Source organism: Aquila chrysaetos, chromosome Z (genome assembly GCF_900496995.4).
Source record: "Aquila chrysaetos chrysaetos chromosome Z, bAquChr1.4, whole genome shotgun sequence".
Classification (NCBI taxonomy): domain Eukaryota; kingdom Metazoa; phylum Chordata; class Aves; order Accipitriformes; family Accipitridae; genus Aquila; species Aquila chrysaetos.
In genome coordinates, this window is record NC_044030.1 from 52,224,186 (window position 1) to 52,244,366 (window position 20,181).

Here is a 20,181-nt window from a genome sequence, read left to right on the forward strand (position 1 = left end):
CTGTGTGCATTATGATACTCATGAAGATAACTATTTTAAAACTTCTTGATAGCTCCTGCTTTTCAAAATACTACTTCTGTTAATAGTTGCATTTTACTAAATTTTCATGTGGTTATCTCAGTGGACAGCTCGAAGTCTGGAATGGGTGCTTGTGAAAAGTATGGCAAGAGTGAACCCTACACACATTACTTCTAAATGTCCCATGAATTAATTGTAATAGCTGAATTAATTTGAGCGGCCATAACGCTGTAAATTTTTGTTGACATTCTGTCGTATGTGATATCATAGTAAAACTACACAGTATAGTTTCACATCATGTTTGTAAAAATCATTTAACAGACTGAGTAAATTTGTGCATATAATCTCACAGCTGTTTGAAACCAATATGGTGTGTGAGTAATATGTAACCTACTGGACTAATGCCAAAGCAGCGTAGCCTAGGAATTGATTCCCTGCTTTATTTAGTTGCTTTCATAATGACATTTTAGGTTAGGAATGTATATAAATACTTTTTTATTGTGTTTTGTTTTTTTCAACAGGATACTACAAGTATAGAAAAAATGTCAAACTGTTGTGAAGACCTGTAAGTGCTGTAAAATTTCTACATTTATTTGCTGAAAAGCTCAAAGACTAGCTTGGGTTTTTTAACTGTGTGAGAGAGAAAAGGAACTGAAGGCACTTTGTTAAGATTATTTTGCATGGTACTGTGCCCTGTACTTCCTATCTCACTAATCTTTTAATATTGGTTGTGGATAAAGTAGCCTCACGTTATTCCCATTCCTTCTCTACCCAAAGCCAGTGGAACTATATTTTCTTTCAAAAGTACAGATCAAAAGACACTTTCTGCTGTGTCTTGACATACATTCATTGATTCTGAGGTTCTCCTCTGCTTCAAAAGTTGCCTTTGGTTGATTGACGACACAGATAGTTTCTGTTCTCCAAAGTTAAGTCTCAGCTGCGTGCCGTAATGAAAGAAAAGCTGTATTTGTGATGCTGGGACACAATTCATCAGAGTCCAGTAATGGATCCCCAGCCAACCTGCATTGTTCTAGCTGACTGAAGCGCACCATGGGCGTGCTGTCTTTCACTAATAATGCTGTCTTCTGTAGATCGAGGCCCCGAAAGCCATGGCAGCAGACCTTCTCAGAAGTTTTTGGCACTCACTGGAAGATCCTGTGGTTTATTCCTTTCAGGCAGAGGCAACCACTGCGAGTTCCCTACCACTTTGCCAATCACGTCTAAACAGATGGATGGTGGGCACAGATGGGTCCTCCATGCTGGAAGTGCGTTACAGGTTTTATGATAATAGGACTATGACAGTCTTCAAGTCAATTAAAATCCACCCACCAATTGTAGGCATCACAATGTGCCCCAGGCTTTATTATAATAGTAGTCTTGATTCTGTTCTGAGATTAATACAAGTTGTATGTTTAATTTTAGGCATATTTACTTTCAAATTAGCTTTCCAAAGGGATTTCTTTCATCTTTTGTTAATACCAAACCCAAGTGACTGGAACCCAGTCTTACTCTATTTGTGTGATACTGGCTGTTTTAATTTTTTTTTTTTTTGGTAGGAAACACTGAATTTTACATTGAATGTTAGCTTTCCCACTAAGTGTCTTATTCTGCCTTGAATTTTTTTGTGTGTTTTTATCAGTAGGTCTGTCTAGATAATATTCATGTCTTTTTTCTGCTGCATCTGTTTAAAATTCCCTGATGCTGCCATTTATTTATGATAATGCAATAGTAATCCTGCAGCACTGTACTATAAAAGGTAACATGTAAAACTGAGGCAGACTTCTTCCTAAGCCTTTCTCAGAGAGGTTTTTATAAATACACGTAAATGTATGTGTTTATATAGAGAAATCTTACATCTTACAGTTACCTTTCTGCATAGATATGATCCAAGTGAAAAATATTCATGTCTTTATGTCAACAAAAGTGTTTAAATATTCCAGGGTAAAATATGCAGATAGAAAGCATGTTTTCCCTATATCCCAAGGTTTCTTTGCAATAATTCAACAAAGAAGTTGTATGGTGCAAATACTAGAATGATTACTTTTTAAAAAAGCAGATTGAATTAGTTAGCATAATGTACCATAATGAAGAGTATATTGTCAATAAAGTTTTAAATTTTATATTTACTTTTGTTTAGTAGCTGGAATTGATCTAAGTGTTTGTATATATGTGGAATATATGTGAAAATATTTTAAAATATTTATACATAAATACAGATATTTGCTACTAACATGTATACTGAAGTATATTAACTGATTTAATAGGGTACTATGTTGATGTACGATAGCTTGTTGTGGGTCCTTTAAGTATGGAAGTAGTTAACCAAAGAAAGCATCCTTAAGATTACATCTGGTAAAATGACAATGATGTCCAAAGTACTGGCTCAGCCTTGCTGTATCTGGAAAAATTACATAATTTATTGTAGCCCTCTGTATCTATACAAAGATCAGCATGACATGATTTTTGAAAGTGCAGTGAATTTTTATGAGAAATTCATAGCTTCAGTGTTTTCAGTTATGCTGCTTACTGTGTTTGTTGCCTAGTCTAACAGGACTAGGATCCACCTTAAATGACAGCCATGCAACAGGGTACTAGAAGGAACAAAAGGAGGATGTAATATATGTAGGTTGTGTTTAGGGAGAGTAGTAGTGCATTTGTGAATGGTTCATTCAAAAAGAATGGCAAGAGTTGTCATAAGTGGTATTTGCAATTAGTTTTTAGATCAGCTCTTTTAAAATTGTAACACAGTCTCTGCCAGTGCTGGGTGTCCCTTTATGAACTAACAGATTTTGATGATCCCTTGAAAATTCCAAAAGGTGCATCTCAAAAATCGCTTGAATTTTAAACTTTTGTAAGCTTCTAACATTTGAACCAGCTTTACTTTCCCTCTCCTTTTAAAAATAGATGCAATATTTTCTTCATTTGAATGTTCAACTGTTTTTTTCTCGGCGTCTTTAGATGCGAGTTTAGACTTTAAGATGGTATTGGCAGGGATATTTAAACAAAAGCGAGCTTGAGGAAAGTGGATGGAAAGGCTGGAAAGGCTGGAGCAGTGGTTGACGTTAAAAAGAATGTGCATACACATTATAAAGTAATGGCTGTATTCTCTCTTTTTTTTAAGGAATTCCACTACTATAGTCTCTGTGAAACACATAGGGGAATAATAGCAGTTTTGTTTTACGTGCCAATGTTTAAATCAGGTTTATGAGCAAAACATAGTAGTTTTTAAAAAGTTTTTTTCATGCTAATTGGTTATCACAGTTGGCAGATCATACAGTTCTGAAGCTTACTAAGAAAGAGGATCCAGAATTTAACTCTTCTGGGTACATTCACTGTGGGGGCATATAATTATTCTTTCTGTTTTCTAGTATCATTATTTCAGTTAATTTAACCATGCACGGAGAACCAGATCCGTAACACAGAACCTGCTCAACGGTGGGAGCCTTAGCTATAAACAGCGTATTTAGTGTTTGTACATGATATACGGTGAAGTAACGGGACCATTAAATTCTGCCTGCTTTGTGGGGGTAAAAATCCACAAGCACCCTGAACGTGGTATCGTGTGCTGTATTCCAGCATTGTCAAACAAAAGAAGGTACCGAACGTAAGAAGCCGATGCTGGTATGGCACAGATCGGGGTTAAACATGCTCTGAATGTACTGGCGACCAAGGGCGCGAACATCCACGACTTGTTGCTCATGGGGCTGGCGGGTCCCCTGTGCGGAGGGACACGGCAGCGTGGGCGCCACGCGGCCTCCCGGCCTCCCTCGCTCTCCCCGCCCCCTCTGTCGGCCATCTTGCAGAACGACAGCGGGCTGTTTGGCCAGGAGCAGGGGCGGCGCCCGCCTGCCCACGTCATTGTGACGCCGTGGGTGTCGGCAGCAAGGGTGGCGTGGGTTGGGCGTGCGGCCCGGCCAGCGGTGCCGGTTGCTGCTGGGGGCTGCAGGGCGCCTCGGGTGAGCAGGGCCTGCCTCGGGCCTGCCGCAGGCGAGAGTCCAGCTTGCCAAGCTTATCTAGAAAACCTTCAGAACCACTCGACTTCCCTTTCAAGCTGTCAATTATAAACGAAAAATTTAAAAAAATGTAAATTCTAAGGCGCTTACTTAAATAACCGAAAGCACAACCTCCCGGTATGCATTTAAGTAAATGATGCACGTGAAAGTCTTGCCTGATTCTCAAACGAAAGTGGTAATCGCACAGATTCACAATTTGTTGAATGTTTTTGTATTGCTGGATTTTTTTGATAAATGTATTTTTTCTCAGTCTCTCATGCATCCTTAACATTAGGAATCAAGATGTAGTAGTGTTGTCCAAAAAGCGGATTCGTCACCCGGTGTGCATCGAGCCAATAATCACACACTCGGGAGAGACATTATTTATTTCGTTATCTGCGCAAAGATGGGTGCTAGGCGGCAATTCCACAAAGCTAGCACACCCTGCAGTTAAACAAGCAAGCAATTCATACAGTTTCAGATTCACTCACTTAGTTTCCAAAATCCTTTCCCCAAATCATTATTGGTAGTCGATTATCTGCCACCATTTCTATTGGGCTAAGGTTTTCTCCGCTTTGAATTAAAGGTACAGTGTTCTTTTATTCTACAGCGCATGCTCAAGGCGGGGAGTGTAAGTCTTTTAGGTCTTGAATTGAGTCGGCGGTCGTGATCTCCCCCTGCTGCCTTGGCCTTTCCCCCAGTTACCACAGATGTGCACTGACTTCATGCCCGTTACTACTTACTCAACTTTCGGTGCCTTCTAGGGCAGGATGTTCCCTTCTTATTGGTCTTTCAGTTCTTCGAGGTTCCCCAAGGTCCAAGGATGTGCTTGGTTAAAGAATGCTAGCTGTTTTCTTTTCTGATTACAAATTATTAAGTGTCTTTAGACTGTCAGCTTAATATACATACAAAGAACATCTTGCATAGAATGAAACAGATCATTTCACATTTTTAGGTTAATCTTCAACAATATGATCAAGGCAGCTACTTTATTTTTTATCCCATTTCTGAGTATGTGGGGGAGAGAAGGGAGAATTTGGAGAGGCTTCATTTTTAGGAGGCACTGAGCTTTTTTCTTTGAATGACAGGCCTCTAAAAGTGTAAAAGTAATCAAAATATTTGTTAAAATTTTAGCCAATGACCCTATCGTGTTACTAGTTTATTAGACTAATGTTTCTGAAACTGATCCTCGGAAAGTTATTCCAGCAGGAAAAGATCGTGTAGACTTTTATGATCTAATTTGAAATCCTTTAAACCTTGAAATCCCTGAAATCCTTTGAGCCTTTACTTTGAAATCCCACTTCTTTCCCTCCAGCTTTCCTTCACAATTTTTTATTTTAGTAGAAACTGCATTCTTAAGACTAATTAGTACTGTCATTGTTATTCATTTAAAAAATCTCATAGATGGTATTAATGAATTTCATCCTAATATAACATCAGAACTACACATGCTTTATTGAGCACAGTGGATATTAGCTATGAACTTAACAATATTTGATTTCCTGAGAGGTACAAAAAGAAGTCAAAGCACTAACGAAAAACAACCTGAAAACATTTGAAAATAACTGGTTTATTTGCAGTATGGGGTAGCTCCTGATAGGACCAAACACTGCTACCTTGCTATCTTCTCATAATATCAGAGATTTGAGATTTCATTTGAAAAATCTTGACATCTAAAATAAAAGATTCTGCATTAAGTAATGTTTACCAACCTATCCTCTGATCTGTTGGTTTGAAGGACAGGTTCCATTGAACAGCTGGTAGAGTAGTTGAGATAGATACGCAATGATTTTCAGTCTTCTGGAGGATTCATGGGTAACAAACTGTCTAAGAATGGAGTGGTAGGATAGATTTTGAACATGGCAGCTTCCTCCTTGTTTTGAATCTAAAGTGGGCTAATGTGAAGGGAAGATTCATAAAAGCACAGAGAAAATGGAGATGGGGCCAAAAGAATTGTTTTGAACCATTACCAAAGTTTACAAAATGAAGTGAGATTGCAAAGCGTGGGAGTTACGTAGTTAAATACACATGCCGTCGTTATATGATGTCTTTCAATGTTCATTTTACAGTTGTATAGTTTTATTCAGTAAATGATACTTTTCAGAAATTATGAATTCATGCTTTGTTTTGTGCTATAACAGGTCATTGTATGCCAATGTAAGAAATGTAGGTGGCAAAGACAGGCTTTCTGCAGTACTGCGAAAAAGAATCTTTTTAAGTCAACTTTGCGTTCAGATGAAACATATGTTAATAAGATGAGTTTTCTGGTAACCTGAACTTGTTAGTTAACATAAACCACTTTCTTTTGTAATGCATTATTTACTGTATTTGGCCAGCCTTCCTGCCAGCAGTACATCACTTATAGCAGAGTGTCTGTCACATATTTGAGGATGCTGTCACTTAGATGTATTATTTAACTTGGCTATCTCCACCCTTCATCTTCACCACGCACTCAGTTTTGCTGCGGCTCACAAATAAGAAGCCAATATAGCTTTGTTGGTACAACCATATCACACAGACAAATACTACTGGCTGGCTCCTGTCAATATCCCAACTTGAAATATCATTGCATGCATTAGAAGTGTTTTCTTTTTATGGTGGAGTCTTGATCTTTCTGGACAAAAATTGTGGCTTATTTTATATATAGTCCCATCAATAATACCGTATTAGCACTTCTAAACTATTCCTAAAATAAAAACGAGTGTACACGTCTCATTCAATCCTGTACTTCTACAATTGTGTTATGTGTGGAAGCATAATAAATTGATTTTTTTCTCATTGCATATAAGAAATAGACTTCTTATTCATAGTCTTGTAACCAATTGAAAGTTAACTGTCAGAAGACGAAGGTCCTGTTCTGGTTTTTGCACTTCAAGAAAATACTAGCTTTTGTTTAGCCGCAAAATCTCATATCTGATGTTAAAGTCTGTGGACAAAGGTTTGAACCTAATGAAGTGATCTGACTGAGCATTGTAGCTGTCCAGCAGCGCTGATAAAAATAATCTTAGGCAGGTTTCTATATACACAGCACAAGTCCAATGTGTATGCTTCTCAGGGCCTGTCTCTTCTCACTCAAACCATTTCCTTCTGAAAGGATTTTTCTTTTCTGTCCTCAATATAAGTTGCTGCTAGTCGTACCTGATAGCCATTTTGTAGCTCTCTGTTAGATCTTCACTAGGTTGAATGAGTAGTGGACACATGGTGTGCTTTTTCAAGTCCTGGTAGGCCTCAACTTACCTTCCAGCTGCATCAGGTTAGTGGTCAGGTAGGAGGTAGAGGCTCATTTTATCACCCTTTGAGATTATCCCTTGATGGCCCTTACATTTTGTGGTGTGCTACCTAGTGTGAACCCTTGAAGGATGTTTGAAACAAGAGGTCCCAGATCCCTAGAAGCTTACTTTGCACTTTTTTTAAAGCAGGTGACTTGCTTATGTTTGGCTAACTTAGTTTTTTTGCTGGGTAGTTGATTCTTTGCATTAATGACATGATGCATTTTTGTGTTTGAAAAAGGGAGCTAGATTTAAAAATAACCTCAGTTGAAGACTCAGAGGTTGAAGCCGCGGGTAGTGTCACCAGTAAAATAGGGGTGATAATGACTTCTCATTCAGCTCTGGATCTTTTATCCAAAGTATTTGCTGTTTGACACTCAGTATTTCAGTAATATGTCTGTGTAGTAGGAAGGGTCAATACAGGGTGTAAATGAGAATGTTTTCAAGAAGCATTTCCTTGACCTAGGAAGAAATTCTGCTTGTGAGCAATTACCACTGTGATTTATGTAAGAGATCAGGCTTTTCTTGGCTGTACTTGAGTCCCATTTACCCAAACAAAATTACTTCTGTTGTCATGAATTCTCTGCCATAGCAAAGTTACTACCTTGAATGAGTTCTGTTCATTCCTCTTACTTTCAGGTTTGATGGCTCTTTTCCTGTCTTCTCACTGAGCACACAGCAGCATAGCATAGTCCTGCCTGCAGTCATGTTCATATCGTCTTGGCCAGAATAGACACTGTGCTAGATTAGCCTGGGAAGGTGTGGAGATACAGAGTATTGTTTTGATTAAAAAAAAAAACCAAAAACTTTTTGATATGCAAATTCTCTCGTTCCATTTGGGTTTGAGTTGAGAGCAAGCAGTCAATTGCTTAAGAGATTTGAAATCTGTTTTGGATTCTGTACACTGAAATATGCAGAAAGAAGTTGTCACACCTCTTTATGGGTTTTGAACAAGTGCTGCCTTTTTTTGCTGTACTAAAGCACAACTGGAGCTTTTTGTAACCTTAAGCATTATTTTTTATATAATTCAAGTTGGTTTTACCTTGTTGCTTGAGTCAGTATCTCCTGACCTAAGCCAGTACATGCAATGTTCTGGTGCTGCCACAGGTATGTTTAGCAGCTGGAGGTCCACGGCTCTTGTGTCAAAAAATAAGTTTTTAAATTGGTCCAGTTTTGAGACTTGAATTCTCACATACTTGGAATTTTATGAATAAATCTAATATCCTATGGATCAGTCTTTATTAACAGACATAACTGTTTTAATATGTATGTTCTGAGCTGTTCTTCAGATATTCCTGATAATTTATTTTACTCATTACTTTCTAAACACATGGTTAATAAAAGACCGAGTGGGGTGTCATGACAAATCACATTGTCATTCACATTCAGGATAATTCAGGATTCACATTCACATTATCATGTTCAGGATAAAACAACTAATGATATGACATGGCAATTGAGATAGAGATGCAGTCTTTTGCTTTACAGTCATTAGGAAATGATACATGTAAAATACAGTGCTAGAAATATTTGTCTATGGTATGGTGTGCTGTTTCTATCAAAATATAATTACCATTGTTACTACTACACAGTGTGTCAGGCACTCAGTTTTCTTGTTGACTGTTTTATATATGTGGGTTTTAAGGTTAATAGTTTTAATAGTTAAGAGTGCAGAAAATATACTGGGAGTTGTCTCCTGCATTAGCAAAGATAAATTTAATTATTTTTCTTACACTAATAAGTTGAATCTAATTCTAAATTAGTCAAAATATCAGGACTTCAAAACTCTCTGAGTGATGCTAGGGATTGCTTTTGGGAAGAATCAGTACTTCTAAATAAAGTGTCTGTACTTACGCAACATGCTGTGTGACTGAATACTTCAGAAAGCATTGTTCTTCAAAAGATTTTTATACTACTTTCCCAGTGGCTGAGCATTTGAAATTCGATTCACTGAAGTACTTTTATCTGTGAGCTGTGTTAGGCCTAGGGCTTCAGTTCTGCTGAAATTGCTTAATAGCATCTTGTGTCTTGCCAAACTATGGTGGAGTGATTAAAGTCAGTTGTTGCAGAAAGGGTCATCTAAGTATTGCCTGTATAACTGTAAGAATAATTCAGATTTATAGTAGAACACGTGCTTTTTGAGTTAGAAAATACAAACTTAAAATGTAATTTATGTCTGTTTCTGGGTGAACAAGTATTTCCATGGTCATTCCCAAGATTGATACACTGTAGATCACAATGTAGTTATAGATAGGAAATGGTCACTCTGTCTCCTTAACAGCTTCAATCTAAGTGCCAGGCAGCAAAATAATACTGTTTTTTGTAAATTAGCATTCTGAATTTTGTAGTTCACACATGGGCATGTGATTGAGTTTTACTAGTTTGTTCTCTGTTTGATCTTGACCGTTTTCAAACAATGCTGAATAATGTTTATACTGGACTTCTTGAAAATTATGAGGTCTAACACTGGTTATGCCTGAATGAGTAATGTATAAGGTGAATGGCTGAATAATATCAAAACAGGGAAACTTCATCTGGTATTCTTTTAATCAAATCTAAAAGTGCAAGAGTATGTCCAGCTGAGAAACAACGTATTGTCTTTTATTTCTCTTTCTTTATTTTATTCATGTAATATTTCTGGTTTTTCTTTTCAGATTGATTTAAGTTATAGATTATTTTTTCATTCTTACTGAGATTTCTTATGTACTGTATCTTTTAGAAATCTTATTTTTAAATAAAAATAATCAAAGTTTCTTTTCCTCCTCTGGTTTTCATTTACATTGGTTTAAAGTTGTGTAATTACTTTGCTAATATTTTCCAAATCTGTTTTTAGATATTCCTAATTCTTTTATAAGTTACTCTCATGACTCAATATTTTTTATTGTGACAAGCCTAAGCTATAATCCTAAATGATTGTTTTGGAAAACTGAACTGTGGAAAATCACTGAATAGTTAGTGAGGTACTTATTATCTGAGCTTTGTTGTTTGTTTTTAAGAGAACAATTGAGTGTTGGTGGAAGCAGTGAAAAGTTTCTCTGTTAGGAGTATCTATTGGTATAACAACACTAGTTACAATATTAGTTCAATTTCTTGCCTAAATAATTAAATTATGTGTATGCAGCTATACTGATACATTAACCCTCCTTCCCTCCACCCCCCAGCCCCTCCTTTTTTTTTTTTGCTTTCTGCTCTCGTTATGTAAGGTAAAAACAATCAAATCTCTAAACTGTGCTGGTCAAGGGGTACAAGCACAGGAGACCCAGGCATCTTCTGGCATATTTATGCCGAGACAGAGTTCACAGTTCTCTGTAACCCATACCAGAGTGGGAGTCTGATAAGTTATATAAATCGCCATTTTTCAAATTGCAAAAATAGAGTGTTTTTTTTTAATCTTTGGCTTGTATGTTTTTGTACAATGTATTGAGACACTCATAATCATTCTTGGAACACTTTTTGAGAGAGTTAAATGGATCTGAATCAGCAACTTTTCTGGTTTGTGTACATGTGAATTTATGTCAGATTTCGATGCAGAGAGGTTTCACACATTTTGGTCTCTTTCAAATGAGATACTGGATTTAGACATGTAAAAAGAAGTGCAGAAGTATTAGTGGCCACAGAAAAATGTAGCAGAGGAATAAAACAGAAGCTGCTGGGTATGATGTGAGCAGTAGTCTCAGCTGTAGAAGTAAAGGGAAGATTTTAGACACCTGGGAAGATCCACTGCAAGAATAGTGAGCCAACGAAGCAAGCCAGTGGTTATGCCTGCAAGGAAATGATTAAAATAGCTGAATTGTGGCACTTCATGAATAAGGGAGCACAAACTACATGATGACAGCTTGTGGCACAGGACTTGCATCTTCTGTTTCAACCCAAGAACCGGATTCTGGTAATAACAGTAATAAAAATCACTTCCATACTGATCCTCCCACAACAGTGTAAAACCAACCTGTAAAATTCTGTGTTCTGTGTGTATTCCAGAAAAAGCTGTTCTTGCCTGCTGCCAACAATTTCAGTTTCTCTTGTCTGAAATTTCAATGGGCCTCTTTCCCCCACATAATAATTTCAAACCTGGTTGATCTCTACTTTGAAATTTATTTAGTTTAGTATTTACGAATTAGATACAACTGACTTGTGTGAGTGTGTGCCTTCTTTTTGATGTGTGGAAACAGATCTATTCCCACTTGCCAAATAAAATAATTTTAATGTGTACACTGCAGTATTTTTAATGCCTAAAGCTCCTGGAAGTATTTATTGACGTGTTTTGTCCTTTTATAAACTGAATGAAACAAAGTATTCAACAGTACTTTGAGTCTATAAATTCATTTTAAGAGGCTGCCAGGTAGGGCAGATGAACAAATGCGTGCAAACACTGCTGTAGGCTGACCAATTACCCATATGAGCCGCAGTTATATTAGCGTGCAAGGGCAATTGGAGGGAAAATTGTACCCTGTGGACATCCAGCTGAGTAAACAGGCTTGGGAAAGGATGGAGGATGTGTTAGTCTGAATAAAATACAGCTAAGCTAATTTGAAGAAAAACAGGCCAGAATTTGTATTGGTCACAGCACATTCTTTGTACGTCCTCTAGTTTCACAATATTTTTCTCATTAGACTTCCCCTCTCAAAAACAGTCCCTTTGCTGAAGGATCAGACACATGCAGCAATAGGCTTTGTATGCAGAAAGCCAAAAAGCTGTATTTCAGTCACACAGAGCTGAACATAAAATGAACTGCACAGGTGCTGCTGAGGAATAACGACTCTTTCAAGCCTAAGTAATAATTTATCCCCAAATATAACATGATCCTGCTGTTTAGGATATGCTTCACAGACCTTACTTTTTTATTCCATGAATATGGAATATGGAATTATTCCTTACTTTTTTTATTCCATGGACTTTGCTGTAGCTGCGGCCAAAATCCCTGCTTCCGCAGTCTTTTGGCTGCCATTTGGGCAATAGGCTTCTCTTTTTTTCCAGGTGGTGTAAGTGCAGACAATGCGGTAATTCGAGGCCTGCAAAGGTGAAATTTGGCAGTTTGTTAAAATAGCTAGTGGATGCTAACCCACTGGGTTAGACCACAAGTCTGGGACTCGGATGTTCTGCCTTCAGTTCTCTGCGTGACCTCTGGTTGTCTTGGCGAAGACGGCTGGGTGCCCGAAGCGGGAGCTGGGTGGAGCTGCGATGCCGAAGGTGAAAGCTGCGATCCCCTGCTCGAGCGAGCGCTGCTGTGCCTCCTGCCGCATCCTGTGACACAGCAGCCAAGGCCGTAAGCCCATCTTGGATTCCCAGAGCTCCCAGGTCGTCCAGGGCAATGTGCCCCGCTGCCCCAGGCTGCCTCTGCCTAAGGAGCGGCGTCCTTCCTTCCCTCCTGCAGGACACTGGGGATCCTTCCCTGAAGCCTTCGAAGGATGCAGCCTAAACACAGCTGGGCTGCGTGGGCAGGATTCGCCAACGACAGCAGCAGCTATCGCTAGATTGTGGCTATAGCGACTGATTGTGCACATCTTTGAGCAGAGAATTGCAGTTAGAGCACTGCCCCGGGGTATTCAGTGCTCCTGCCAGCTCTGAGTAGTTCCAGCACATCTTGGGTGCTCGCGATTGCCGTTCACAAAGTCCCGACTCCCCCCGGTGTCTTCACTGGAGGTCGAAACTCTAGTATTCACTGCTGTAACATCCTTTTCTAGGGACCAGGTAGCAGGTTTTTACCGCGTCCTGTCTCCATTTCTTTTTGCCTACGTGGGTGATGCAGAGTAGGACTACAAGTGCTTTCTGCCTCAGAGTTGTGCTAAGGATAACATTGTTAAAGGTGATAAAAGGTTTGGTGCTGTCATTTTTTTTATTTCCACAAAATATTCTGACAAATGAGATGCAAAGTTTTTTGAATGGTGCTGAAAATCACAAGTGTTGAAGATAACTTTGTCTGTCGTGTAAGGTTGCAAACTTGATACTTGCTATCGTTCGTAATATTGTGATAAATACAAAAGAAATTTAAGGTCTGCAATAGCATCATTACAGTGGGAGGAGAAATATGTAGCCGTGTAATAAAGACTTTCCAGCTTTAGAGTGAATGAAATGACATGATGAAAAAAGAAAAAGAGATGTATTGTCACATATGTTTATGTCTGATGAGGCTTTGTCATGTAATAATGCTTCTGCAGTGAGGCCAGAGAGGGAGAAGCAGAGAATTCAAGAAGTTGATCTGTTTAACTGACTTTCTTTTTCTAACGTTATTTCCAGTTAAAGACAGGTCACCAAGTGTCTGCTAATGATAAAATAATTTTATTTTCTATCCTCGTACTGCTAAAAGGAAGTTAGAAAGATCAGAACATAAATTTCCTCCTTTCTCCCACTTCATTAAATAAGTAATGAAGAGGAAGTGGGCTTGAGTGTATTTAACAAGACAATGAGTTATACACTTCTCAGAAAATTTTACACTGTAGCTCTCTGGCAGCAGTATCTGATTTAAATGAACAAGGGAGAACCAATCAAAAAAAAAGTACTCCTTGGTGACATGAACTTTAAGTAAAAATACAAATATTGTGCTCTTTGCCTTGAGTTAAATGCAAGCAATATCTGCAAGTCCCATTGCACAGACGTTAACTTTCTACATACTGTGGATAAGTAGATTCAACTTACTATGCTGATGTTGATCACATCTCTAAATCAGACTGTTTTGCTACAAAATTCAGGGTTGAGGAGTCTGACTGGGGAGTCTTAACATTCATTTTGGCTGGGCTCCCTAAAGACCAGGATTTCTCCAGGCTCTGAGTTGGTACTCAATAATCTGATGGATGTGTAAATATTTTAGAGAATAATTTTCCACAATATCTGTGAAAATAAGTAGCCAGGTGTCCAGTTTTAGAAGTATCATAACTGAAGGATGATAGCAACCGAAGTGTACCTTACTTACCTCTGGTAAGGTACAAGGGAAGCCACATGTGACAGATTTCATCAACTAAGCTAGTCCCAGAAGTATTTCTGTCTTTTGGCTCTTTGCTTTTTAAAAAATATTTTTTACCTAATCTTGGGCTTCTGTACAGAAGTATAAAATTGCAAAATTATGTTCTGGGAAGATGGAATACCATTTTTTAAGTCACTTTGGAAATGCTGCTAATAAACAAAATAACCCTACTCCAAAGAAAAAGATCTCCTGTATTTCTGGAATGGCTTTATCTTCTGAGGCACACTTCTTGAGGTGTGACTGTAGAAAGGGAAATGTTGATGAAGACAGGTACATATTTATTTTTTTTTATTTCCTGAAAGTTTATTTTAATGTGCAAACAATAGCTGTCAAGCTTCCAGCTTCCTACACTTCTGTCATTCTTCATAATTCATGTCTTGTTTTCTTTTTAGAATTGACAAATGCCTGAATAACTGTACAGATATCTTTAATTAATCTTTTTATATTTTGCTGTGTTTAAAAAAAAACTTTTGAAGCCTAGAAAAAGTTGTGATTGCAGAAGATATTTTGAGTAAGTTTTCCCAATTTATTCACTTCATATAATGTCATTATTGTTCTCAGATAGTAAAATTGGAAATTATTGGAGTGATTTAAAAAAGAATGTTCTGTAAAATACATTTGATGTCTGTTCTGATTGCTAAGTAAAAAGGGGAGAGGACTGTTAGGGGAGATAAAACATGCTTTGAAGATAAAGGCAGAGCTTTTATCTAAAGCAAGCACATTGTGCTCCTGTGAAGAAAGGAACAGTGGAAGCCTTGTATGCCCAGCCTTACTGGCAACTCTTATGCTTACCATAGGTAAAGAATAGACTAGACTAGACTAGACTAGTCTAGTTCTAAGGAGGCAGGGAGAGTCTTTGTGTAAGAGAAAATAAAGAACAATTTGTGTGGGCAGCGAATGGGAAGTTTTCTGGTAGGTTTGGCAGGGTCTGGCTGGCAGGTACACACATCCCACTGGCACAAAGGTAAACTGTTGGGAAGGAGGGAACTTTGAGGCAGTAGGGTGTGCGCTCAAGTGCAGCAGCCTGCAACACTAAGGAGTAAACAGTATCACCTGAAGGCACTCATCAGCATTTTGTGGTCAGTGCCACCCACAGAAGGAAAATCCTCTTCCTACTTAAGCTTGATGTGCCAATTATTCACTCAACAATTGTATTAGTCTTTTTTTTCCTGCAACATCATTCTGGGATTTTGCTCACTATATTTCTAAATTCAAGGTCTGGTTACCCAGTCTTAGCTGCTTCTTTGTTCCCATGTGCAGCTTTCTATTTAGCTCTAACGAGGCAAATTCTTTTGAATTAGGTCCAGCTTATTAACTGTATCAGCCTTGTCTTTATCACTGTGCTCAGGAAATTTTACCAGGAAATTAATTTTTTTAGAGTGCGTTGGTTCATGTGTTTGATAATATGGATCCGAATCCTGCTTCTCACGAGGCCACATTAGCACTATCCCCATTTAGTTATGATTCCTTACGAACAGCTACTTTTTTGTGATGTTAGCCTGGCTTTAAACTAGTAGTGACGCTGAGAAACTATTGGGCGCAGGCAATGCAGATTATCTCCCAAAATACAAGCTGATTAGAACTGTGCAATAATCTTTGTTATAAATCTTTTAGTCTCATCTGAGAATGAAATTAGGTCTGTAAATATTTGTATTTATGTTCCCATTTAGATTAGAACAAGTGCTATAGTGAATCCTTTCATTTGTAATTGAATCACCTTTTCCTCTTATTTTTCTTGGGATTAAAGTCAGCCTGTGACCACCCAGAATCACTCTACCATTGCTCTTTAATACTATCACTCTTCAGGTTTCCTGGCTCTTTGTTGCTGCTGAGGATCAGCAGGCCAGCAAACTCATCAGGCAACTTTCTACAGACTTTTGGTTGAAAATTATTTAGCATGGCAGCATTCAAACTGTGGTTAGGTATTAGCATTTATCGTAGTTACTGATAAACCCTCTGCTCTTTATCCCGATGGTCAGTCCTTGGGGTCAGTCCCAAGGGACAGCAGATTTTGGAGGCCCAGCACCAGATTGCCTAGAAGCAGGGAAAAGTGAAGAGCGATGCCAGTACTTTTTGCTATTACAGATGCCTTAGGGTGGCTGGGACAACAGCATGGGGCCAGCAAGTTCAATGCAGCATTTATGGGATACTACTCCTCTTCTGGATCAGCAGCTGGAAGTGAGGCAGGGTAGTGAGAGCACCTAAAATGACAGATGTTAAGATACTGACATCACTCCTCTACACTCCCATTCCTCCTCTGGCTGAGGGTAACACCTGTGTTGGCTGTGCAGTCCCAGCTTGTCTCAGAAATGGATGCAAACTCTGTCATCAAGGCCCCTGACAGACAATATGTGGTACTTGCATTAAGCACTCTATGGTTAATCTTACTGAGTTGCTGCATGCTGAATGCTTTTCAAATACTGTTCCTTCCCTTATAGTGTACTGTCCAGCTCACAGAAGCCTGGATAATCCCCTTCAGAAGAAACAGCCATATCCCACAGGTCAGATAAGGAATTTGGGCTTCCTAACATCCAGGAGAGCATAGCGACTAGAATTTGAAGTATATGTATTTTTCAGCTCACGCTGATAAATTTTTTGGATACACTGATGATGCACATCTGGACCTAGGAGAAAGACGCACATCTGGACAAATAGGAAACTGTATTTAGTTTTCTGCCTCTGAATTTGGATTAAAATAAGAAAAGAATAACAGATGAGCATGCCTGAGGTGATCGTGTTGAGATTTAAGTTTATTTTGTTTTCAAATATTGGAGTTTTATTTATATAGCCTTAATATAGAAACTACTTGTAGGGAAATTGAAAATACCTTTCTGCATCCAATCTGGCTACTCTGGCCAGTTTCATATTCAGGGCATATTTCTACAAAAACCCATACATGCAGCATTGTATGGGTGGGGAAGAATTCTGGTTATTCATCGCTAACAGCCAGGACTGGAAATTTTAGTTGTCTCTTCACTTACCAGTAGTACAACATCTTCAGCAAACAGAGAGGGTAAGAATTATTCTGGGCAAGCCTTTAAGGATCAGCTGTTCAGCTTTACTTCAAGGTATTAAATCCTGGCACTGAAAAATCAGGTTATGGTTTCCCTGTAATCCTACCTTAATACTCCCAGAACACAATAGCCGAGAATTTTTTTGTTAGACTAGTCAAATGATCTTGCACCCTGATAACTCTGGAAAAATAGTCTTACAGAGGTAAATACGATAGGTGCTACCTTCATATCCTTGGGTAGGGAGAAGCCACAGCAACACGTATGGACTGGGAAAGGAGATGCACTACATTTTCCACCAGTCCAAGTGTTCTTTGTTTTGCATCCTGAAGAGTCAGGAACCTCGTCTGAGGCCTAAAGCATGGGTTTTTTAACCCAGTGTTGTTTTCAGGTAGCGGAAGTTACAGCACTGTTGGCCACAGTACACCAGGCAGGGACGGGGCTCTGGAGGAGTCTATGAGTGGCAGTGTGGCTCTGCGACCCTTGGACTTTTTTTTGCAGAAAATGTTTGGGTTTGAAGAATTTTTCAACACAATGTTTTTCACATTTTTGAATCAATGACATTTCACTCCATTTTCTCACTCCAAGTGACTTCCTGCTCAGTATTTTTTGAAATCTCATTAGACACACAGCTCTGCTGTTGGCAAAGCCGTTCTGAAATGACATTTTTGCAGCCCACAGACCTCAAGTTGCCAAAATCAATTATTTTCAACTGCACTGCAACCATGCTTGCGTAATTTCAGTAAGCCTCTAACTTCACTATCACTAATGCTCCTTGTCTGTTTATTAGTGGTGGTATTGCATGGGGCATGAAAGTCAATAATTAGTGCCATGGGATAGGTTTGTCATGTTAACAGCAGGCCACAATGAAATTTGTAAAAATTCTTTACATGTAAAAACTATTCATAGGTAAAAACAGTCATCTTTTTGTCACTAATTTCATCTTCCTTTTCAAGTACTAGCATTTTTGGTGAAAAAAAAAATCATATTCCCTCAGTTATTTGTAAGGAAGAAAGCAATTGAAAATAATGCATCAGCATCCACTAACCTTTTAAATGATCCATTGATTTATGAAAGGAGTAACATTTTATCTCTAATCAGTCAAATGGAAAGGGAGATAATATAATACTATTCAGGTAAGAAATGTGTTTGTATGAGGAAATCGGTGTATATTTCAAATTAAGAATAACCATAAAGGTGTTGAGCTGTCCAAAATCAGGAATGTCATTGTGTCACACAACGGCTCGATTAGGATCACAGTCCACTGCAGCAGGTCAGGAAGAAAGTAGCAAATGTTCAATCCATTGTAACAGAATTGCTTGAAATTACCTGCCTAAATCCTAAGAATTGCCAAAGAGAGATTTCAAAATGTGAAGTGTCTTGGCCATCTCATTTTGATTTTGGTGCTTGAAACAAGAATTCTGACTATACACTTCAGCGGGGGGCAAATATATGACCAAAATCTTTCTATCAGTGATGTTGGTTCTTGTACTCTTCCCTGTAGTATGTAAGAAAGAACAAAGTGCATCATTACAGAACATTTATTTCTATTATCATATAAAATAGATGGCAAAAAAGCACTGGAAAATTAGTTTGTGAGGACAGCAACTGCAGGTCTACTAGTTTAGTGAGGTCTTTGCAGGATATACTATCTCTATCCATACATTTTGTGTAGTTATTTCACAAAGGCCAATGGGCATTTGAAGGTAAGAGTCTGTGTTATTAACTAAATAACTTGTTTTGATTATTATCACCTAGAGGGGCTGACTAGTGATTGAAGTGATTCATTCAATTTAATATGTCCTTAGAATTATAAGTTGCATAGGTGAGTTGAACTACATTATTATATGAAGGCCTTTCAGAAACAAGCTTTAAAAAATAGACTCTGCTGAGACCCTAAAGCCATTTTCAGACAGATAATAATTTTCCCAGGTGGAAACTGAATTAAGTTTTACACTTTCCATTTATGCATAGCTTGCTATCCTCTGTTATAGCTTGCTGTTCTGTGCTCCATTGGGGCGCGGAAAGATTGTGAACTGAAAGAATGAGGCTAGCTTCTCCTAACGCTGGGTTGCTGAGCTCCCTGCGAAGTTCTGATTCACCATGTTTGCTGTTTCCTGCAGGTTTGGTGGCAGCAGAAGATTTGTCAGTTTTTGGATTACTTCATGCTTTACCCACAGTGTGCTAACCTTTATCTGGTAAAACCAGACAAAAGGAAGACACAGAAACACATGAATATGGAAAGAAACCAAGCAGGCCAAAACTTGTATCAAATCACAATAGCGTAGTACCAGGCATTGCTAACATTTGGTACATATGGATGGGTATCTAAATCACATGCCTGTTGTCACAGGGACACTGAAAACTACTCAGTCCAGCTAGTGCTTGTGTTGGGAAAACTCAACCCTCCCCTCTAGCACGAGACAGGTGCCTGTTTGAGGTCAATGACCCTGCAATTGGTCCTGCAACAAAACTCCAGGCAAAATACATCTGCATTGATCCTTGCCCACCTGGCTTGCCTACCACAAGCTCCAATCTGAGGCGTAATGGTCTAAAACCAGCATGTCTGTTGCGACAGTACCAACCTATCAGCGGACAACCAGAACTGAGCAGGAGGGAATATATTGGCACTCACCTCATTGAAGGGAAGACCATGGCAGGTGCAAACCTAACAACTGGACAGACTGGCACAAAAAGACCTGCAAAGACATTCTGAGCAAAATTCATATACAGAGATTGCTCCTATACCTCCTGCGTGGGACTAATAGAGGTGATCTCCTGGAGGACCAAAGAGGAATCATCCTTATGCTGAGCAAGGGGTATGCTCAGTTCCTGAATAGCACAACCTCTCTGCCCGTCTGCAGTAGTAAAGACTCGCAGTGCTGAGGATAATGCTGAACACTTTTTAAAAGACTCCTGTGTTTCCTGTCTTC

The 20,181-nt window shown here is 38.6% G+C and overlaps 1 protein-coding gene across 2 annotated transcripts in view; it reads left to right on the forward strand.

Annotated features, from left to right (window-relative positions):
- The window catches only part of NFIB (nuclear factor I B), a 350,785-nt gene that overhangs the window by 36,551 nt on the left and 294,053 nt on the right, over nucleotides 1-20,181 (forward strand). The window contains exons 8-9 of one of the 2 annotated variants that reach the window (XM_030005686.1): nucleotides 540-583; nucleotides 1,110-6,793. The exons of the other annotated variant lie outside the window; for it this stretch is intronic. Of the exons in view, the coding sequence (XP_029861546.1) occupies nucleotides 540-583; nucleotides 1,110-1,242 (177 nt within the window). The 3' untranslated portion in view covers nucleotides 1,243-6,793. Of the gene's footprint in view, nucleotides 1-539; nucleotides 584-1,109; nucleotides 6,794-20,181 lie in introns of those variants that run through there. 2 annotated transcript variants of the gene reach the window in all.